This window comes from Rhinatrema bivittatum, chromosome 10, assembly GCF_901001135.1.
Source record: "Rhinatrema bivittatum chromosome 10, aRhiBiv1.1, whole genome shotgun sequence".
Classification (NCBI taxonomy): Eukaryota; Metazoa; Chordata; class Amphibia; order Gymnophiona; family Rhinatrematidae; genus Rhinatrema; species Rhinatrema bivittatum.
In genome coordinates, this window is record NC_042624.1 from 20,979,990 (window position 1) to 21,003,845 (window position 23,856).

A 23,856-nucleotide genomic window follows, 5' to 3' on the forward strand; every position below is an offset into this window, starting at 1 on the left:
TCTTGGGGTTAATCCCTGAGATCATTGCTATCTACCACAACAGATTCTAAGACTTTTCTATTAAGTCTTCCCATTCCTAACATTTCTGTTTGCGCATGGCTCTTGGTTCTTCAAATAATCATAGCTGCATGATGTGAACTGGCATGTTGTTGTATCCATGCCATCTCTGTGGCATGTGTGTAAATGTCTTGAGAATCTATCTAGTGGGAAAAATTACTGCTTGTCAGAATAGGGCTCTCACTAAGTTCGAGAAGATTTGGTATCCTTTTGTTTCCTGTTGAAGTGGGGACAGGCTGCTGATGTTCTTTCTGCTGCATCCAATCATTACACCAAAATAGGTAGAGGGGAGAGATACAGTAAAAATATGTAACCAGCATTTTCTGTGATGGGAAATCATTGTGAATATTGTGTATGTAATCTTTTGAGACAGTTTGGTAGTGTTACAATTACATTTAAAATGTAAAAAAAAAGTTCTCACCTCTAACCACTGGTGTAAAAAAATAATAAAATTTATTTATATCTATAGGACTTTCTGCTCCAGGACCCCTTCACTTGGGAGTCCTGAGGCTGGGACACTCACACCTGGAAGTCCTGAGTCCAGAACCCTCAAATACCCAAGCCTCAGACTAGCCAGACACACACATATACCCCCCATCCACACTAGACCTACCACCTACTAAACGGCCCTTCCCACTAAGGCCTTCTCCAAACCAGACACCAAAGAGGACCTCTGGTTCAGGGGAAGAGTCTCTTTGGCAATGTGCAGTGGATGGGTGGGTTGAGGGTATGTAGGGGGGGGGGGGGGGGGGAGGTGTGTCCTATTGCAGTCTTTCTGACTTGGGAGTCTGGTCTCTTGTCTCAAGTTCTTTCCCCAGTATTCCTGAGAGGAAAGAAGGAATCGCTTCGGTTCTCCTCCTCCTTCCACCTCTGCAACAAAAAATATTTTAAAAACCCACAAAATTGTTTAGTGAAACAGAATTTTATAATACTGCATTTTCTCATCTCTAATATACATCATCCAAGTGATTATGAGTGATGGCAGAGAATGACTTTCTTCATAGACTGAGGTGCTGATTAATGCTCAAGTGCTCAGAACACAGACTCCACATCTCCCATTTCCACACACACAGTCTTCAGCTGGGAGTAATACTGTATCGCAACTTCTCCATTTTCTCTTCCAAAACCTGTAATGCAGTAAGAGGGAGTAATGCTTTTTCAAATGTCATAAACCAAACTCCCCAAGATCTCCAGCACCTTTGCTGTTTTTGACAGCATTGTAAGTTAAGGGATGATGAAGAATATTACTCTCAATGAACACTGTAACACTTATATAAAACTTTGGAAACCATGTCACTATTTTTTATTATCCACACTTTTGAATAAAAGAAAAATCACTCAAGGTGGGGTACAATAGCTTAAACAAAGAATTGATGTAACATAAGGTCTAAAATAAGGTGTAAAGATTTAAAACAGTGGTCATTTTTATAGTTTTAATGTACTACTGAGAGCAAGAAGCCCTTTCATTAGAAGTTTTTAAAATCAGGTTGGATGATATAGGTATAGTGATGAAGGTGTAGAATGACAAGATTTTCCCTGTAGTTTCAGGAGCCCTTTTTTTTGCAGACAGGACAATTTTCAAAGTGAAAGTATGTATGTATTTTAACTTTGAAAACTGATGCAAGACCATAGATAGAAAATCCCTGCAGAGTCTGCACCACTGCTCCCTCAAACATTTGGGTGCATTATAAATGGGAGAAGTTTTGCACACATATGCCCCCATTCTCCTGCTGATTCATACCTGACTTTTTGTATCCACCAAATGGCAGTTCCACAGGGCTTATGTTGTAGTTGTTAATGAAGCACATTCCAGCCTGGAGAGCCGCCACCACTCTATGAGCACGCTGAATATCTCTATAAAGCACAGCACCAAGACAGGTTAAAAGCAGGTTATAATCCTTCACTGCTACAGACAATGCTGGTCATCAAATACATTTTTACTCCCTGATTCTCTCCACAAGTCCTTGGAAAGCTGAGATTCAAGGCTTCAAATGGCACAAAAAATAACTTGTTAGATTTTCTAAAACTAAGTCTGATCAGGATTGTAGGAATTACTTCTTACCTGATAATTTCCTTTCCTCTAGAACAGTCAGGTCAGACCATTCGAATGGGTCATGCAGAGAAGGATGACCAAAATGATATGGGGCATGGAACGGCTGCCCTATTAGGTAAGGCTAAAGAAGTTAAGGGCTGCTCAGTTTGGAGAAGAGATGATAAAAGTCTACAAAATCATGAAAGGACTTGAACAAGTTAATGTAAATCAGTTATTTACTCTCTCAGATAAGGACAAGGGGGCCCTCCATGAAGTTAGCAAGTAGCTCATTTAAAACAAATCGAACAAAATTATTTTTTACTCAGTGCATAGTTAAGCTCTAGAATTCATTGCCAGGGGATGTGGTTACAGCAGTTAGTGTAACTGGGTGTAGAAAAGGTTTGGATAAGCTCCTAGAGGAAAAACGAAACTGTATTACAGTAATTACACAATAGCCAAACCCATATTTGAGATCATTAATTGCTCCCTCTCCTTTGGTAACGTCCCCACCATGCTAAAACAAGCAATTATCAAACCCATCCTCAAGAAACCCAATCTCGACCCAACAGCACTCTCTAATTTTCGTCCTGTCTCAAACCTTCCCTTCCTAGCCAAAATCACTGAAAAAGTAGTCAACATCTGTCTCTCTGAATATTTGACAAACAAAATTTCCTAGCCCCCTCTCAATTTGGATTCCGTAAATTCTACAACACAGAAACTCTCCTGTTATCACTCACAGACACCATACTCAAAGCTATAGACAATGGGGTAGATTTTCAAAAAGCGCGAATAGGCCTACTTTTGCTTGCGCATCAGACTCAAGCAAAAGTACGCCTGATTTTAGTAGATACGCGCGGAGCCGCGCATATCCACTAAAATCCTGGATCGGCGCGCGCAAGGCTATTGATTTTGTATAGCCGGCGCGCGCCAAGCCGCGCTGCCTACCCCCGTTCCCTCCAAGGCCGCTCCGAAATCGGAGCGGCCTCGGAGGGAACTTTCCTTTGCCCTCCCCTCACCTTCCCCTCCCCTACCTAACCCCCCCGCCCGGCCCTGTCTAACCCCCCCCCTTACCTTTGTCGGGGGATTTACGCCTCCCAGAGGGAGGCGTAAATCCCCGCGCGCGAGCGGGCCTCCTGCGCGCCGGGCCGCGACCTGGGGGCGGGTACGGAGGGCGCGGCCACGCCCCCGTACCGCCCCGGGCCGTAGCCACGCCCCCGTACCCGCCCCCAAAACGCTGCCGACACGCCCCCGAAACGCCGCGACGACCGGGCCCGCCCCCGACACGCCCCCGACACGCCCCCCTCGGAGAACCCCGGGACTTACGCGAGTCCCGGGGCTCTGCGCGCGCCGGGAGGCCTATGTAAAATAGGCTTCCCGGCGCGCAGGGCCCTGCTCGCATAAATCCGCCCGGTTTTGGGCGGATTTACGCGAGCAGGGCTCTGAAAATCCGCCCCAATGGGCATTCCTACATCCTAGCAATGCTCGACATATCATCCGCTTTTGATACGATCAGCCATACAATTCTATTAAACCAACTCACAAACATTGGCATAACAGGAACCGCCTTCCACTGGTTTGAATCCTACCTCAAAAACAGACACTACAAAGTCAAATCGGGTAACTTTGAATCTGACCCCATTAACCTAATCCGAGAGGTACCACAAGGCTCTGCCCTATCTTCTACTCTCTTCAACATCTTCATGTTACCCCATCTGCCACCTCCTATCAGACCTAGGCCACCCCCATTTCATCTATGCGGACGACATCCAAATCCTCAAGCCTATCACTGATACCCTTCACACCTCCCTAAAAATATGGGACGAATACATTAATGCAATCAATCAACTATTCATGAAACTTAACCTCTCACTCAACACTACCAAAACAGAACTCATCTCCCACAACCCCCTCACTATTACCCATACTCCCCCCCAACACCTTGCCCCCTCCCACACCTATCACACAACATGTACATAATCTTGGCGTTACCTTTGATAACCAACTAAACTTCAAAACCTTCATTAAATCCACCATGAAATAATGTTATTACAAACCACGTCCTGAAGAAACTAAGAACCCTCCTACACCACAATGATTTTCGTACAGTCCTGCAAGCCTTAATTTTTTCAAAAATTGACTATTGCAACTACCTCCTCCTAGGCCTCCCTGCCTCCACCATCAAACCCCTCCAAATGCTACAGAATGCTGAAGCCAGAATCCTCACGAATACATGTAGGAACGACCACATCACACCCATTCTGAGAGACCTACATTGGCTCCCCATATCCAGCAGAATTCTTTACAAAACCCTCTCCCTCATACACAAGACCTTACACAACCAAAACTTCTAATGGCTCAATGACTCACTCCACTTCCACGCATCCAATAGACCCACCAGATCCGCCTATAAAGGAACCCTCTACACACCATCCCCCAAACTCATGCACCTATCCTCCACAAAAGATCGAGCCCTATCAATTGCAGGCCCCATAAACTGGAACTCAATGCTGCCTGACCTCCGCATGGAACCATGTACTCAGAAATTCAAACAAAAATTAAAAACATGGCTCTTCAAACAGGCGTTCACTTAATGCCCCGTATCTACCTTTTCTCCCTACCTTTCCTCTCCTCCCTCCCACCCCCTAATCTCTTTCCATTTTAGTCTCTCCCTTTACTTGCTTTTCAGTAAATATGTTTTGTATACCACTGTGAATTTATATACCTCTCTTGTTATACTTAATATTAATATTTTATTACTACCTCCCATAGTTATTCCCCTTGTTAATCATTTGTTAGATATCTTATACTATGCTACACTCCGTTCCATGTAATTGTTCTTTTCTTACTGTTCCATGTAAACCGATGCGATGTGTTAACGTTTATCGGTATAAAAAAAAGCCTTAAATAAATACATAAATAAGCAATAGTAGCTTGTGCTTTATCTAAAGTTTGGGTACTTGCCAGGTATTTATGACTTGGATTGGCCACTGTTGGAAACAGGATGCTGGGCTTGATGGACCATTGGTCTGGCACAGTATGGTATATCTTATGTTCTTATGCATGCCTACCAGCAGATGGAGACAGACAAAAGTTTTGCTGATGCCATGCCTTATATACTTGTGTTGACATCCACCTGCCAGTATTCCTGAAAAAACTAACTGTGGAAAAACTGAACCACCACCAACTCTCTTCCTTAAACTTGGTTTACGCATTCCTTTAATTTTTTTTTAAATACTTCCAGAAGAACAAAGGAGCAAGCAAAGTAAGGAAATAAGGAGTAACCACAAAGGAAAAGGCACATGACTCCAACAGCTTGGAGAAGGACACTTAACAAAAACATCCATACTGTACTTCCATGAGATGCTTTCATCTCTCAGTCTCGAAAGGCACCAAAAACTCAAAATACCCAGTACAAGGCAGCATAGGGTAGGAGCATGTACTGGCCTATTCTAGATGAAAGGATATTATCAGGTAAGAATTAATTTTTCCTTCCTCTTCATCCAGTCACGTCAGTCCATATGAATAGGATGTACCAAAACTACTTTCTCCTAGGGTGGGATACTGCCTGAGCTCACTACAACACCACTGCAGAAAAGATGCATCCTCTCTAACTTGAATATCTAGATGATAATGCCTGGAAAAATAAGTAAGGGAGACCATGTTGCCATTCTACAGATCTCCAATGGAGATATTAGTTGCAACTCCATCCATGACTTAGACTGCACTCTCGGACCCAATATCTGCCTTGGCGATGCACATCAGAATGCACATAGGTGCTTTAGGCATTCCAGCTGCCTCTCCTTTTTTCATGCTACCATGGACAATAAAAAGATGCGCTGATCTTTGAAACTCATTAGTAAGCTTGAGATAATGCAATTACAGCTCATCGTTCCGCTTATCCAGCAAAAGTACTGACGAGTTAGGTGACAACCCGACACCACCTTCTGCAAAAGGAAAGGAACTATGCAACGTTACACCCTATTCTGAACAATGGTTACAGAGGATTAGAAGAGTTCCCTGGCACAAGAACGCCTGCTATTCTGATATCTGTTGCACTAAACACATGGCGACCAGGAACACCTTTTTCAAGGAAAGTAACTGCAAGGAGATGTGCTTAAGACCCCAAAGAGGAATCAAAAGTCAGAAAAGAGGATGAATGCATTCAACACTCGTCAAGAATTTAGACCTGTCAGGGAGAGAACACCAGAGCAATCTCTATAGCAAGAGAGAGCTGCCACCTGCACCTTCAAAACAGTGAGGGCCACCCTTAGCAAATCCCTCTTGAAGAAAATCTAAAATTAGAGGTATCAAGGCCTGACCTGGTATGCACCAGCGCTCTGTGCAACAATGCTCAAACACTCCTCACACACTGATGTAAACCAAGTTATGAGAAAATTCTGCGCCTAGATAAGCTTCTTTATCTCAGCCTAGGAATAACTTTTCTTCACCAATCTTGCTCTTTCAAAGTCCAGACCGCAAGACAAACTGGATCCAGAGCCTTGTGAAATATCAGATCCTGACAAAACATGACCTTGATTACCGGAAGATGAATAATGCTGTCGAAAACCAAATGTCAAAAACCTATCAACATTCCCAAAACTATTTTTCATATAATTTTCTATATATATAGACTGGATGAAAAACAGTTTTTTGAAAGTGGAAGGTAGGGTTTCATACATAGCCAACAACCAGTTCCATCCAGGTAACCCGTGGCATTTAAACAATCATAAATACCCAACCAACTACCCACTGAATCAAACAGTCAATATTTTATTTAAACTTAATCCAAAAGATGTTTTGAAAAAATGCCCAAAAATACAAAACCAGATTACTGGCAATCAAAAAATGTTTAAAAACATTTTTTTTTAAACTTAAATATTAACGCTGGGGGGAAATACTTGCACTTGCCCATTGTGGCTGTGTTTCAAATCTGTAGATCCTTCATCAGGGAAAAATTCAATGTTCTTCCAAAAAACACAATTTGTATCATCTCCAAAGTGCAGATAAAAGCACAGTCCTCCAGTGCTGTAATCATTCACAAAATTCTTCCCTGATGAAGGATCTACAGATTTGAAAAAATAGAATTGGGAATATTGATAAGTTTGTTGTGATTGTTTTACATTCCTTTTGTGAAGTTTTTGTTTCTTTGGAAAAGCAGATGTCAACACTCTACACACCATAGCCTCAGAGGCTAATGCATTGCTACCAGAAGAATCAGGCCTGAAAACCACATTACTTTCTGAAGCCCCATCTCAATCAGGTGGTCATGAAGGAAATACATACAACATCTCCACCTGTGGTCAATTTAGCATTAGAGCATCTATCTTGGCTGATCGAGAGCCCCTTCCTATGGCTGTAACACCAGTGTAATTTTTGCATTCTCACTGCTCGCTATGAAAACCATACATGGTAGCCCCATTGGGCCTGAATGCCTCAGTTGACAGTTTCTATTCCCTGGGGTCCAAGGTGTGATGACCAAGATAACTTGCCTGAATGTAATCCACATGAGATGCAGAAAAGACTAATGCCATTGTGCCCATAGCACAACCACCACCACCTCCAGAAAAACTGGTTAATTCGGGTCCCCCCTGGTGAATTATGTATGCTACCTGACATCAACCAGGGGAAAACTCCAGTAGCACTAAACAAATCACTCTAGCTTCTAACTAAATGATTGACCAGTTCACCTCTCTTCAGGAGACCACAGCCCCTCAACCATAAGCTCCTGACTCATATCTGTGGACACCAGTGGCAAGACAGGTGATACCAATGCCATTCTCCTGCCTAAAGACAACTCTGGTGGGCCATCCACGGAAGATACAACCTTCGTAGTCATGAGGTTAAGGATTTCACTGAAAAAACAAGGCTCTCTGAAGAGCATGCATATGCGCTCTGACCCATGTAACAAAAGTCCAGAGTTGCTGGCATGGACCCCCAAGTCTGAAGATAGGTACACACAGATGAAAGGTTGTCCACATGCAAATCCCTTTCCTTTGTTCTCACAGCTTCTGGATCTGTTGTTCTGGGTGAAACACTAGGCCTTGTTCTGTAACAAACCAACAAACAGATTGTAAGCCCTTTGGGGCTAGGGAAATACCTATAGTACCTGAATGAAATCCACTTTAAATCTTTTAATAAGTCTTCAGTGAAACTAGGGACTGTAATGGTTGCAGATTGCTTTGGGAAGGGTCGACCACCCAACCCTTTTGTAAGTCCTAGAACATAAGAAATTGCCATGCTGGGTCAGTCCAAGGGTCCATCAAGCCCAGCATCCTGTTTCCAACAGATGCCAAACCAGGCCACAAGAACCTGGAAATTACCCAAATACTAAGATGATCCCATGCTACTGATGCAATTAATAGCAGTGGCTATTCCCTAAGTAAATTTGATTAATAGCCGTTAATGGACTTCTCCTCCAAGAACTTTTCCAAACCTTTTTTGAACCCAGCTACACTAACTGCACTAACCACATCCTCTGGCAAAAATTCCAGAGTTTAATTATGCATTGAGTGAAAAAGAATTTTCTCCGATTAGTCTTAAATGTGCTACTTGCTAACTTCATGGAATGCCCCCTAGTCCTTCTATTATTCGAAAGTATAAATAACCGATTCACATCTACTCGTTCAAGACCTCTCATGATCTTAAAGACCTCTATCATATCCCCCCTCAGCCGTCTCTTCTCCAAGCTGAACAGCCCTAACCTCCTCAGCTTTTCCTCATAGGGGAGCTGTTCCATCCCCTTTATCATTTTGGTTGCCCTTCTCTGTACCTTCTCCATCGCAATTATATCTTTTTTGAGATGCGGCGACCAGAATTGTACACCATATTCAATGTGCGGTCTCACCATGGAGCGATATAGAGGCATTATGACATTTTCCGTTTTATTCACCATTCCCTTTCTAATAATTCCCAACATTCTGTTTGCTTTTTTGATTGCTGCAGCACACTGAGCCGACGATTTTAAAGTATTATCCACTACGATGCCTAGATCTTTTTCCTGGGTGGTAGCTCCTAATATGGAACCTAACATCGTGTAACTACAGCAAGGGTTATTTTTCCCTATATGCAACACCTTGCACTTGTTCACATTAAATTTCATCTGCCATTTGGATGCCCAATCTTCCAGTCTTGCAAGGTCCTCCTGTAATGTATCAGATGTCTTCCTCATGCAGCACTGCCACTAACACTACTAACCCTTTGGAGAAGGTTCTCGGTGTTGGCCATGCCTGAAACCGGAAATGATGGCTTATGATCACAAAACACAGATGAACCTCAGATAAGACAAAAATAAAATACTCCTGGCCAAGGCAAGCTATAGCTTTCCTCTCTCTAGGCCGAACAACAAGGTGAAACAAAGTTTTTGTAACACTAAAAGGGAATCCCATAGCATAACCTTGTTCCCCTGGTTTTTTTTTTCTTCTTGTCCTACTGGTCGGACATTAGTCTGATCCTTGACAATACTGAGTCAAAGGGTCTTTACACACCCACTGCAGCAAGCTTGAAAGACTAGTAAAAGTTTAAGGAAAAAAAAAGGGGGCAAAACCTTTGAATGCATTTTGTCCAAAGAAGGATGGAACAAACACCATTATCACCTCTAAAATCTAAGGGCTTGCCCAAAGTCCTAGGGCAAGGCTGGATTGTAAGACTTCCTCCTGTCATTTTTTTTTTTATGTTTTCATTCTCTGGAGGCCATTTGAGTTACACCCTTCCACTGGAACACACCCTTCCTGTGTGCTGCAACAGGAGAAATACTATTAAAAAAAAAAAAAGACAATTCAGCCAACTCTCTACAGTATTTTGTCCTCTCTTTTCTTGGAAGTTATCCAGATTGGACGAACCCACATCAAATTGCCTGACAACTCTGGAGCATCTCCGCCTTCTGCACAAGAGCCTGCAGACCCAGACTGCACTGCGAAGGAAAGCAACTAAACGGACAGAAAATGGCCCTAGGAGTCCTACATATCCCTTCTGATGATGAGTGTGCCAGCAATAGACACATGGGCCTGAATGTACAGAGCTGAAAACAGCGAGTGACGACCAGAGAAGTAGCCCTTGGCTTCTGTGCCTGTACCATCATGCAACAGTAAGCCGCAAAAATGAGTATGAAGCTCACTGACTGATGGACCTGCATCCACATCAGCTGTGAACTAGGTCTCCCGCTCAATCTCCCCTTTTTACTGTGCAACTTTTTTTTTTTCTGGCTGCCCTTTAAAGCGATGGCAGATCCTGGAGGTTGGAGCTGCCATCACGTTAAAGGGCCTTTGAGCGCATTGCTTTGCCCTGTGGTGTTTGGCCACGAGACAAAAGAATGCGCCATAGTAATACAATCTTTTTTCGGGGGAGGGACTGTACTATCATGGCGATACCCCTCCATGATAGTGGGATCCCTCCCATGAAAAAATAAAATCATCAGCTTGATGCATCTAGGCCTTACAGAGTGACTTTATTTGGGAAATATAATGCCTGTTAGTATTTTAAGAATTTAAAAGTAGCAGTAGTAAAGGCTAAGCTTGGATTGCACAAGTCAGGGAAAAGCCAGAGAAGAAGAGAATAAAAGTGAAAGCTTGAAACTAGTGCCTACAGATTTCATAGAATCTTAGTTAATAGAGCAGGAAAGTAAAAGCAGAGAAGTTTGTGTTTTCCCTCATAGGTTTTTAAGTCATTGACCAAAAACTAGGTCAAAGAAATAAATTTGGGATTATATGCTAGTAGAAAGCCTGAGAGACACACACGAACAAATCAAAGGGAAAGTTGTTCTGGACTATGTTGCTACTTGTGTGAATGAATTGGCAGCGTTTGTTATGAAACTGGGAACACTGTTACTGCTGCTGAACCTTATGCTTTGTAAAAGCCTAATGTTTGGAATTGGTAATAGAAAGTTCTGTGGGAAGATGTTACAAACTGTGGCTTTATAAGTTCTGCAACCGTCCATTTAAACAGTTTACCCAGAGGGTACTGCGTCACTAATTAGCATTAAAGTGTGCTGCATAACTGTCTGTTTAAAACCCAGGCTGCAATGCTTGGTGTATTGCTGAGCTCTTCTGTCTGTGCTTTAAAAACTGTAGTGTAATGCTGTTTTTCTGTGCTTGTGAGAAATGCTGCATTGTGAACTCCAAGTGGAGAATGTTGTGTTTTTTAGGCATTCTTTAATACATGCTTTAAACCTGGTGTTGGAATGGATGAGCAGGCAGGTCTCGTACCTGTCTACTTGTGAGCAGGCCTGGCTTGGGGGGGGGGGGGGAATTGTTGGTGACTGGATGTTTAGGGCTAGGGCTGTATGGTTTGAATTCAAACCGCTAGGGATTTGGGAACTGATTGATTCCTGGGCGTGGGGTTGGTCGAATAGTGGGTAGAGTTTGGGCGTTTTCTGGGGTGTGCGTGGTAGTGTGAGATGCCCTTGCCTGCTGATGCTGTAGCTGCTACATCCATTTTCGGTGGTTGCGGGTCAGTGTTCCCACGGTGGTGCTTCCTGGAGTCCGAGGAGGCGGTGATGGCGGCTGAGGAGATTGCGGAGATGAGTGGCGGTCTGCAGGTCTTGGTGGCGGCAGCGTCTATTGGTGGTAGGAGTGTCTCCTTGGGTTCTTCCAGTTTTCTGGAGCTCCTGGTGGTAAGTGCACCTGACGGCATGCAGTCATCTTTTGGCAGTTGGGGCAGGATGGCTCTGTCAGCGAATCAGCCATGGAGTGCGCTGATTCCCAGGGCGCCCTGGGAGCTAGAGTGTGCATTCAAGTGTGCATAGTCGTGGGCTTCCTGGGTCTCTTGCTGGGGAGAAAGCCACAGCTGCTGACGCGGTGCAGCCTGGTCACGGGCCTGCTCTCGTTCCTTCTTGCGATAGTGCATATCTTCGGCTGCCTCCACTGCCGCGAGTCAGCCAGAGCTGTGTGGTGCTGAAGTGGTGAATGCTTCAGTTGCTGCCTCTGCAGGAGGGAGAACTCTTGAGATGGATGCTGGTTGCGGCATGAACTTGGTGCTTGAAGTGGGCACAGTATTTGGGGGGGATTCATGTCCTGGTGTTGAGGCTCCTATTGGGGATGATAGGGCTGGATATGTGATGACCACTGGTTTTTCTGCTGACTGGGGGTTGGGGGCTCGACAGATAATGTTAGATGTTTTGGGGACAATTGGGGCCCATCTTTTCCAGTTGGGGTAGGGTCCCCCGGTGACTTGGCTGGGGTCTTGGCTTTAAGGGATGTTTCCTTCTCTGGGTTGGGGTAACTGGGGTAGCTCATGTTTTTGGCCAACTAATTTTGAGGTCTGTGGAGCCACTCTGGGTTCCTCGGATCAGGGTTCTTGGTGGGCTGCTCCTGGTTACTCGATGGGTTGGGGCCCTTTCTCTGAGCTTTCCCGGTGGTCTGCAGGGGGGGGGGGGTCTGGGGTCAGAGGGGTCTTTTGGACCTGATGTTTCAGCTGCTTTTGGTTCTTCCACAGGAACATCCATCATGTGAGTCCTTGGACGGTCCAGGTCCATCACGGCAGGAAGGATGGTGAAATGACCCGGCGTCAGCAGCAGCTAATGCACCTGGCCCTTTGATCTGACTCCGAGAGAGGCCGACCTGTGCATCGATCAGTAAGGTGAGCTGTCTAGGGATCCTGGTAAAGGGAGCAAGGTCTTGTCTCAATTTGTTTCGGTGTCTGCATTTGGGGGTTTGTCCATTGGTGGGGGCGAGCCTACAGTCGCTGGGGATAAGTCAGGTGATTCTTTGGAGGTTAAGAAGCGGTACAAGTCAAAGCGCAGGAAGAAGCGGGTTAGAGCCTCTTCTTCTGGTTCTTCAGTTGCTTCACCTGTAGCTGCAGGGAGGGGGGGGAGGGGGGTGACAGGCAAAAAAGGGACTGATAGAGGGGCCCCTGTGTTGGTAACTTTTTCTGAATTGTAGGAGGATGTGCCTAAGTCCCTTAGGACAAAAATCAGGGAGCGGAATAATATTGATATTTTTCAATTATTGGTAGGCCACAGAGGTAAGAGAAGAGGAGGAGGAGTGTGGAGCAGTTCCCTGGGATTCAAAGGAAGGAGCGCAACGTTCTTAATTGGATCAGCTCTTTTCTTCATTTGGCTAGTGTGGTCGGATGTCACAATCCTTCTCAATACGGGCCTCTACTGACTTATACCAATGCTATTCTGCCTACCAGTAGAGAGTATGAGGAGTGTTTTTGTGACTGGATGGAGAACAAATTCATGTCTTGGGGCATGCAGGACCTGGGGCTTCGGTTGAATCAGATGAATACCAAGGTCTCTTCCTCCAGGGGTAATGAGGGTAGAGTAGCTAGTGGATTGGGTGGGTGGCCCTTTCGAGGGGGGCCCACATCTTCTGGGGCGGGTTGTTCCGGGACCAGCCTCCTTGATGTGTGCTGGAGCTTTAACCGTTCTGCCTGTAACTTCCTGGACTGTAAATTCTGACACATGTGTTCGGGTTGTGGATCCGGTCATCAAGTCTCCAAATGTCCTAAGCGGTCTGTAAATGGAGCTCCCGATTCGAGTTGCTGCTTTGAGCCCTGGTTAGAGGCATATCCGAAGGTAGAGGTCGCACTTCTTTTATTTCGTGGATTAGATTTTGGTTTCCAGATCCCTTTCTCGGGGCTAGTTGGGGTGGGGGGGGCGGGGGTGACAAAAATTGTAGTTATGAGCAAGCTGCACGGGGAGATTGGGTTGCAAAAAATCATGGTCCCTTTTGCAGAGCCTTCGTTCCAGGTTCCTTCTTTGGGCCCTCGATGGTGATTTTATTTCGTGAGATCTGTGCACTGTGCAGTATTCTTCCTTTGATTCAGCCGTGCAAATGGTTCAGCGTTTTGGTCGGGGGACTTTTATGGTTAAGGTGGATATTGAGTCAGCTTTCTGGCTCTTGCCAGTTCACCCAGAGAGTTTCCCGTTGTTGGGTTTCCGCTTTAATGACGCATTTTATTTTTGCCTATGGGGTGCTCGATCACATGTGCGTATTTTGATGCATTCAGTACATTTGTCCATTGGGTAATCGAGGAGAAGTTGGGAATATCGAACATTGTGCATTATTTAGATGATTTCTTGTTTGTGGGCAAGGCGTCTTTGATGGCCTGCACGGAGGTGTTGCGGTGCTTTCAGGATGTCGCCTTTGCGATCAGTATTCCTATTGCAGAAGGCAAGACCAAATGGCCTTGCACTCGATTGGTGTTTCTGGGGATTGAGTTGGATTCAGTGGACATGATCTCGCAGTTGCCTTTTGAGAAGGCTGAGTGTTTGAAAGGTTTTGTAGGGAGGGTGCTTCTTTGTAAGAAACTGACCTTGTGACAGATGCAATCCTTAGTGGATAGTCTGAATTTTGCCTGTCTTGTGATTCCCATGGGTGGAGTTTTTCTGTGCAGGTTGTTTTTCGCTATGGCGGATGTGAAAAAGAGCAATTATTGCATTCAGATCGCGCATAAGATTTGGGAGATTTGCGTGTTTGGGAGCGGTTCTTGTCAGACTTCAATAGTTCTTTGCTATGGCAATCTGAGTCATTGTCAAATCATGACTTGGAGCTGTATATGGATGCAGCGGGTTTGCTGGATTTTGGTGCTTACTGTCAGGGCTCTTGGTACGTGTAATGAAACCGCTATCTGATGGGAGGAGCAATCAGATAGGAGTTAGCAATCTGTTCAATTCAGAGTTAACAGTCTGCTTGGGAGTAGCAATCTGTAGTATTTAGGAGAGTTGTGGGTGGATCCTTGGACCAGTGGCAGATGACCACGCCCCCAGGGAAGACCCTGAGAGGGACCACCGGTCAGGCTCAGAGTATGGAGACAGTTCTTTTATTAGACAGTATACTGAACCACCAGAGGTGGCAGTAGTGAGCTGGAATGCCTGGCTGGGCTGTAGTTCCTCAGAAGCTGGAACAGCAATCCCTTGAGATATAGTGAGTAGGCAGGGTAAGCAGAGTTCATGTTCCGAACCTGATGGTAAGACTCACACAATGTCTCATAGAAGCCCAGGAGATGGAATGTATAGGCCCTCGAGGAGTGAGTACCTAATTCGAGGGAAAGCTCTGAGAGAGCGATGGTAACTCACAGAAGTAGTAGGCAGTGCTGACTTCCAGGCAGAAGTGAATTCGAAGAAGTCCGGGAACAAGGACCCTCGAGGAGCAAGTACCGGTTCCAGACTGCAATCTACAAAGTTAGAGAGAGAGCAAGGCCCCCGAGGAGCGGGTATCCCTGGTTAGTCCGAGGAGGCAGAGTAGCATAGATAGAACAAATCCATATCCTTAATAGTATCCTTATCCTTGCTAACTTGCTGTGTTAGCAAATTCTAAGACCTTAAATATCCATCGCTGGTGACGTCATCTTCGGGGGACGCCCCCGAGGTTTGCGCCATCGCTGCTACTTCAGTCGGGGGCCACATGCGGCCCTAGGCCTTCAGGAAACATGGCGGTTAGCAGCGTGGAGCCGGTCCAGGGATGCCGGAGGACCACGGCAGGAAGATGCCGCAGCAGCCAATCTTCCCGTGGCCGAAGAGGGAGGCACCAAAGAGGTGAGGAGGGCGGAGAGAGGGCATCGGGAACCGACGGACACAACAGTACGCAGCTTCATGGAAGTCATCTGGTACTACAAAAAACATTAGCTTCTTGGAACTGTTTCCAATAGTGGTCGCAGTCTTTTTGTGGGGCTCGTGTCTGCAGGATAAGAAGGTAGTTTTCTGGTGTGATAACCTAGATGTGGTGGAGGTCACCGATAAGCGATCTGAGATATGCATGTTGGTTTCTGACTTGTTGCGGGAATTGGTGCTTCGCTGCATGGCGTTGAATGTGACTGTTTGGGCTCATCATGTGCCTGGGGTATCTAATGCTTTGGCTGATTCTCTATCTTGTTGCAAATGGGTCTTATTTCGAAGCTTGCTCCGGAGGCAGATCAGCGAGGAGCGTCAGTACCGCCTTTCCTATGGAACTTTGGTTCCCGGAAGCATGGAAGCTGTCCTGGGCATCTCTAGCCCCTTCCATTTGGTCCAGTTATGGAAAGGAGCTGACAAGGTGGTGTCTTTTCATGCAACCCTGGGCTGGTAGTAGGGTCCTGTCCCTGTTTACCCTCTGTCGTTTTTCGAAAAAAGCGAAGGCTAACGGGGTTTTGAGAAATACGGTTTCCAGACAGTTATTGGGGGTTTTCTGTTTTATGCAGGTTCAAGGTTTGTAAGGTTCTGTTTTATGCAGGTTCAAGGTTACATGTGATTGTAACATGCCTCCAAAAAGGCCTTTAATTTCTCACTTACCCTCGGCCGCCGCCGAAGCTTCCCCGATCGGGACCAGAGCCGTCCTCTTCCGCTCTCTTGAGCCTACCAGGAGAGCCAACGCCAATCAGCCAATTGGGGGACAGCCCCAACTGGCCCTTTAAATCAGCGTGGCGCTCAGGCGCCGTGCGCAACAAAGGGGCAGGCCCCTTTGTGCGCCCCTTTGTGCAGCCCTGGAGTGCAGTCCCAGCACTTTCCTAGCTGCTTCCACTACCGCCCACTCTAGCATTGGCTTCGGCCCTCAGACAACCAACTTCTCTTCATTTACTCCTATTCCCAGCAACCACTCAAGCAACCTCAGTTGCTACTCCCCCTGGCGTTTAATTTTCCCAGCCTTCAGCTCTCTCTCCCAAGGACACCACTACCGTCGACACCGAGCGCACCACTGGACAACACCGGAGTGCCACTAGAACCTCTCACAACAGCCGACCATATCCTCCATACTCTACCAGTGCGCTTCTCCCACATTCCCCCCACAGCCTATAGTCTGTGTGTGTATGTGTGTGTGTATGGGTGCCTGGGTGAGAGCTGGTGTGTGTGTGTGTGTGTATATGGGTGCCTGGGTGAGAGCTGGTGTGTGTGTATGGGTACCTGGGCGAGAGCTGGTATGTGTGTGTGTGTGTGTGTGTGTGTATGGGTACCTGGGCGAGGGCTGCTGTGTGTGTGTGTGTGGGTGGGTGAGAGCTGGTGTATGTGTGCATGGGTACCTGGGTGAGAGCTGGTGTGTGTGTGTGCGTGTGCCTGGGTGAGAGTTGCTGTGTGTGTGTGTGTATGGGTGCCTGGGTGAGAGCTGGTGTGCGTGTGTGTGCGTGTGCGTGTATGGGTACCTGGGTGAGAGCTGGTGTGCGTGTGTGTGCGTGTGCGTGTATGGGTACCTGGGTGAGAGCTGGTGTGCGTGTGTGTGTGCGTGTATGGGTACCTGGGTGAGAGCTGGTGTGTGTGTGTGTGTGTGTGTGTGTGTGTGTGTGTGCGTGCCTGGGTGAGAGCTGCTGTGTGTGTGTGTGTGTGTGGGTGCCTGAGTGAGAGCTGGTGTGTGTGTGTGTGCCTGGGTGAGAGCTGGTGTGTGAGTGTGTGTGGATGACTGAGTGAGAGCTGGGGTGTGTGTGGGTGCCTGGGTGAGAGCTGGTATGTGAGTGTGTATGTGTGTGTGTGTGTATGGGTGCCTGGGTGAGAGCTGGTGTGTGTGTGTGTGTGTGTGTGTGTGTGTATGGGTGACAGCTGGTGTGTGTGTGTGTATGTGTGTGTGTGTATGGGTTCCTGGGTGAGAGCTGGTGTGTGTGTGTGTGGGTGCCTGGGTGAGAGCTGGTGTTTGTATCTGTGTAAGGGGTGCGTGTGTGTGTATGGGTGCCTGGGTGAGAGCTGGTGTGTGTGTATGGGTGCCTGGGTGAGAGCTGGTGTGTGTGTGTGTGTGTGTGTATGGGTGCCTGGGCGAGAGCTGGTGTGTGTGTGTGTGCGTGGGTGCCTGGGTGAGAGCTGGTGTGTGTGTGTGTGTGTATGGGTACCTGGGCGAGAGCTGGTGTGTGTGTGTGTGTGTGTATGGGTACCTGGGCGAGGGCTGCTGTGTGTGTGTGTGTGGGTGGGGTGAGAGCTGGTGTATGTGTGCATGGGTACCTGGGTGAGAGCTGGTGTGTGTGTGTGCGTGTGTGTGTGCCTGGGTGAGAGCTGCTGTGTGTGTGTGTGTGTGTGTGTGTATGGGTGCCTGGGTGAGAGCTGGTATGTGTGTGTGTGCATATGTGTGTGTGCGTGTGTGTGTATGGGTACCTGGGTGAGAGCTGGTGTGTGTGTGTGTGCGTGTGTGCGCCAGGGTGAGAGCTGCTGTGTGTGTGTGTGTGTGCCTGAGTGAGAGCTGGTGTGTGTGTGGGTGCCTGGGTGAGAGCTGGTGTGTGAGTGTGTGTGGGTGCCTGAGTGAGAGCTGGGGTGTTTGTGGGTGCCTGGGTGAGAGCTGGTGTGTGAGTGTGTATGTGTGTATGGGTGCCTGGGTGAGAGCTGGTGTGTGTGTGTGTGTGTGCATATGGGTGCCTGGGTGACAGCTGGTGTGTGTGTGTGTGTATGTGTGTGTGTGTATGGGTTCCTGGGTGAGAGCTGGTGTGTGTGTGTGTGTGTGTGTGTGTGTGTGTGTATGGGTGCCTGGGTGAGAGCTGGTGTTTGTATCTGTGTAAGGGTGCATGTGTGTGTATGGGTGCCTGGGTGAGAGCTGGTGTGTGTGTATGGGTGCCTGGGTGAGAGCTGGTGTGTGTGTGTATGTGTGCCTGGGTGAGAGCTGGTGTGTGTGCCTGGGTGAGAACTGGTGTGTGTGTGTGTGTGTGTGTGTGTGTGTATGGGTGCCTGGGTGAGAGCTGGTATGTGTTTGTGTGTGTGTGTATGGGTGCCTGGGTGAGAACTGGTGTGTGTGTGTGTGTGTGTGTGTGTGTATGGGTGCCTGGGTGAGAGCTGGTGTGTGTGTGTGTGTATGGGTGCCTGGGTGAGAGCTGGTGTGTGTTTGTGTGTGTGTGTGTATGGGTGAGAGCTGGTGTGTGTGTGTATGTGTGCCTGGGTGAGAGCTGGTGTGTGTGTGTGTGTAAGAGTGCCTGGGTGAGAGCTGGTGTGTGTGTGTGTGTGTATGTATATGGGTGCCTGGGTGACAGCTGGTGTGTGTGTGTGTGTGTATATGGGTGCCTGGGTGACAGCTGGTGTGTGTGTGTGTAAGGGTGCCTGGGTGAGAACTGGTGTGTGTGTGTGTATGGGTGCCTGGGTGAGAGCTGGTGTATGTGTGTGTGTAAGGGTGCCTGGGTGAGAGCTGGGGTGTGTGTGTGTGTGTGTGTGTGTGTAAGGGTGCCTGGGTGAGAGCTGCTGTATGTGTGTGTGTATATGAGCTGGTGTGTGTGTGTGTGTGTGTGTGTGTGTGTGTATGGGTGCCTGGGTGAGAGCTGGTGTGTGTGTGTGTGGGTGCCTGGGTGAGAGCTGGTGTGTGTGTGTGTGTGTGGGTGCCTGGGTGAGAGCTGGTGTGTGTGTGTGGGTGCCTGGGTGAGAGCTGGTGTGTGTGTGTGTGGGTGCCTGGGTGAGAGCTGGTGTGTGTGTGTATGGGTACCTGGGTGAGAGCTGGTGTGTGTGTGTGTGTGTGTGTGTGTATGGGTACCTGGGTGAGGGCTGCTGTGTGTGTGTGGGTGGGTGAGAGCTGGGGTGTGTGTGTGTGTGTGTGTGTATGGGTGCCTGGGTGAGAGCTGGTGTGTTTGTGTGTGTGTGTGTGTGTGTTTTTGGGTGCCTGGGTGAGAGCTGGTGTGTGTGCTTGTGTGTATGGGTGCGAGCGGGTGTGTGTGTGTGCCTGGGTGAGAGCTGGTGTGTGTGTGTAGTATCAGGCTTATTTGGTTTGGGGTAGTAACTGCCGTAACAAGAAAGCTACGCCCCGGTTTTTTGTGAATGGAAATCCATTTTTTTCCACATTTCCTCTTGCCATTGAAGCACAGAGCAATGTTGGAGTTGCATTAACCATGTGTATGTTTATTGAATAAGGGTTTTATCTCCAAGTAGTAGCTGTCATTCCCGCAGCCACCTTCTCTTCATTCACATCCTCTAGTCTTTATGGATCCACAGTATTTATCCCACATCCCTTTGAAGTCCTTCACAGTTTTGGTCTTCATCACTTCCTCTGGAAGGGCGTTCCAGGCATCTACCACCCTCTCCGTAAAGAAGTACTTCCTGACATTGGATCTGAGTCTTCCTCCGTGGAGCTTCAAATCGTGACCCCTGGTTCTGCTAACTTTTTTCCAACGAAAAAGGTTTGATGTTGTCTTTGGATCATTAAAACCCTTCAAGTATCTGAAAGTCTGTATTATATCACCTCTGCTCCTCCTTTCCTCCAGGGTGTATATATTTAGATTCTTCAATCTCTCCTCATAAGTCATTTGAATAAGACCAGCCACCTTTTTGGTCGCCCTTCTCTGGACCGCCTCCATCCTGTCCCGGTCCCCTGGGAGATACGGTCTCCAGAACTGAGCACAGTACTCCAGGTGAGGCCTGAACAAGGGGATAATCACTTCCCTTTTTTTACTCAATATTCCTCTCTCTATGCAGCCCAGCATTCTTCTGGCTTTAGCTATTGCCTTGTCACATTGTTTCGCCGATTTCAGATAGTTAGACACAATCACCCGAAGGTCTCTCTCCTGCTCCGTGCCCATCAGCCTTTCATCCCCCATCGAATACAGTTCTTTCGGATTACCACACCCATATGCATGATTCTGCACTTCTTGGCATTAAATCTCAGTTGCCATATCTTCGACCACTCTTCCAGCTTCCTTAAATCCAGTCTCATTCTCTCTACTCCTTCTGGCGTGTCCACTCTGTTGCAGATCTTAGTGTCGTCCGCAAAAAGACAAACCTTACCTTCTATCTCGTCCACTTTGTTGCTCACATAGATAGTGAACAGGACCGGTCCCAACACCGATCCTTGTGGCACTCCGCTTAAAACCGCTCTCTCTTCAGAGTAAGTTCCATTTACCATCACACATTGTCTTCTGTCTGTCAACCAGTTTACAATCCAGGCCACCACCTCGGCACCCACTCCTAAGCTTCTCATTTTATTCACCAGTCTCCTGTGCGGGACTGTATCAAAAGCTTTGCTGAAATCCAAGTAGATGACATCGAGCGCTCTTCCTCAATCCAATTCCCTAGTCACCCAGTCGAAAAAGTCAATCAGATTTGTCTGACAGGATCTTCCCCTGGTGAATCCATGCTGCCTCTGGTCCAGCAATTCTCCCGACTGTAGGTAGTTCACTATTCTTTCTTTCAGCAGCGACTCCTTTACTTTTCTCACCATCGAGGTGAGGCTAACCGGCCTGTAGTTTCCAGCCTCCTCTCTGCTCCCACTCTTGTGAAGCGGGGCCACCACCGCTCTTCTCCAATCCCTCGGCACCACTCCCGTTTCTAGGGATCTATTGAACAGGTCACTCAGCGGACCCGCCAGCACATCTCTGAGCTCCCTCAGTATCCTGGGATGAACCTCATCAGGTTCCATGGCTTTGTCCACTTTCAGTTTCCCCAGCTCTTCCCATACATCCTCTACTGTAAATGGAGATACATCTACTCCACTCCCCTCCAGTTTCTTGTTAATTAGCGACGGTCCTTCTCCAGGGTCCTCTTTAGTGAACACCGAACTGAAGTATTTGTTTAATATTTCTGCCATTTCTTCGTCTCTCTCTACACATTGATCCTTTTCACCTTTCAGTTTCCCTATACCACTTTGAAAGTTTCTCCTTTCTCTGATGTATCTGAAAAATGTTTTGTCACCTCTCTTTACCTCTTTGGCAATCCTTTCTTCTGCTTGACTTTTTGCCTTCTTGATTACTTTCTTTTCATTCATTCCCCCCTGCCATTGAAGCAGAGAGCTACGCTGGATAAGCAGAGAGCTACGTTGGATATGCATTGAAAGTGAAGCATCAGGCTTATTTGGTTTGGGGTAGTAACTGCCGTAACAAGCAAGCTACTCCCTGCTTTTTTGTGAATTCAATGTTTAGATTACTTACCTGGTAATCTTCTTTTCCTTAGTGTAGACAGATGGACTCAGTACGAATGGGATAGTATCCGCGTGCTAGCAGTTGGAGACGGATCTGACGTCAGTACGGGGGCGTATATAGCCCCACAGGAAGTGCAGCGACTCAGTAATCTTCCTTGCAAAAGCTGTTATGGATGTGTGTACTGACGCTCAGTGAAAAGTGAAAACAGGATTCCCCTGACCGATTGACAGTGGCTGGAGACCGCCAGCATTCCCAACCGGAAAGCGTTGACACCTGGTAAAGTGCACGCTCTCATGTAAACAAAGGTATGGCTTACCTGGAATCGGTGAAGCTCATGCACACAGGCAGCGGGGCGGGATGCTGAGTCCATCTGTCTACCCTAAGGAAAAGAAGATTACCAGGTAAGTAATCTAAACATTTCCTGGCGTGCAGCCAGATGGACTCAGTACGAATGGGATGTACAAAAGCTTTACCTCCCACCTGGGCGGGAGGCTGCCTGAGGACCATGCAAAACCGCCCTCGCAAAAGCTGAGTCCTCCCTGGCCTGGATGTCCAGACGGTAGAACCTGGAAAAGGTATGAAGGGAGGACCACGTCGCTGCTTTACAGATGTCTGCTGGAGACAGCATCCGTGATTCAGCCCAAGATGCTGCTTGGGCCCTGGTAGAATGAGCCTTGACCTGTAGAGGCGGAGCCTTCCCAGCCTCCACGTAGGCAGCTCGAACGACTTCTTTAATCCAGCGGGCGATGGTGGGCCGCGAGGCCGCTTCACCTTGCTTCTTCCCGCTGTACAGAACAAACAGATGGTCCGTCTTTCGTAGGTCTTGTGTAAGTTCCAGATACCTGGGCAGCACTCTGCCGATGTCGAGATGGCGTAATAAACGACCTTCTTCAGAATTCCGCAAACCCGCCGTGGTAGGCAAGGATATGGTTTGATTAAGATGAAACTGTGAAACCACCTTAGGCAGAAAGGAGGGAACCGTACGAAGGTGGATAGCCTCTGGAGTGATCCGAAGAAAGGGATCACGGCAGGATAGTGCCTGCAACTCGGAGATGCGGCACGCTGAACACACCGCCAGCAAGAATACCATCTTCAAGGTGAGAGAACGAAGAGGCAGGCCCCGAAGGGGTCTGAAGGTGGAGCCGGCGAGGAAATCCAAAACGAGGTTGAGGTTCCACAAAGGCACAGGCCACTTCAGTGGCGGACGAATATGCTTGACTCCCAGCAGGAAGCGAGAAACATCTGGGTGCCTGGCGATGGTCTTGCCATCCCTCCTGGGACCATAGCAAGACAGCGCAGCCACCTGAACCTTGATGGAGCTGAGGGACAGACCCTTCTGAAGTCCATCCTGCAGGAAATCCAACACAATAGGAATTGTGGTCGCATGTGGATTGGTGCCATGAGTGTCGCACCATGCTTCAAATACTCTCCAGATCCGGATGTATGTGAGGGATGTGGAAAACTTGCGAGCCCGGAGGAGGGTAGCAATCACGGGCTCCGAGTAACCCTTCTTCTTCAATCTAGCCCTCTCAAGGCCAGACCGTAAGAGAGAATTGAGCTGGATCCTCGTGTAGAATGGGACCTTGACGTAGAAGGTCCCGGAGAGAAGGCAGGGGAAGAGGTTCCCCTGCCAGTAGTCTTCTAATGTCCGCGTACCAGGGTCTTCTTGGCCAGTCTGGTGCCCCTAGAAGAAGTAGGCCCCGGTGTGTCTGAATCTTGTGGATGAGGGCGCCCAGCAGAGGCCACGGAGGAAAGGCATATAGGAGAGTCCCGGGAGGCCACGGCTGTACCAGGGCATCAATGCCCTGCGAGAACGGGTCGCGCCAGCGGCTGAAGTATCTGGGTACTTGAGCATTGGACTTGTCCGCCAGTAAATCCATGGCCGGAATCCCCCAATGATCGACAATCATCTGGAAAGCTGTGGGGGACAGCTGCCACTCTCCTGGATTCAGGCTTTCTCTGCTGAGGAAGTCGGCTGTGGTATTGTCCTTCCCAGCAATGTGGACGGCGGAGATGTCTAGCAGATTCGCCTCCGCCCAAACCATCAGTGGGGC

General features: G+C 47.8%; 1 protein-coding gene across 3 annotated transcripts in view; it reads right to left on the reverse strand.

The window, feature by feature from the left end:
* Positions 1-959: 959 nt before the first annotated feature.
* The window catches only part of ALDH9A1 (aldehyde dehydrogenase 9 family member A1), a 339,496-nt gene continuing 316,599 nt past the window's right edge, over positions 960-23,856 (reverse strand). For all 3 annotated transcript variants that reach the window (XM_029618255.1, XM_029618257.1, XM_029618256.1), the window contains exons 11-12: positions 1,799-1,911; positions 960-1,184 (exon numbers count right to left, since the gene is read on the reverse strand). In XM_029618255.1, coding sequence (XP_029474115.1) covers positions 1,090-1,184; positions 1,799-1,911 — 208 coding nt within the window. In that variant the 3' untranslated portion in view covers positions 960-1,089. The remainder of the gene's footprint in view (positions 1,185-1,798; positions 1,912-23,856) is intronic.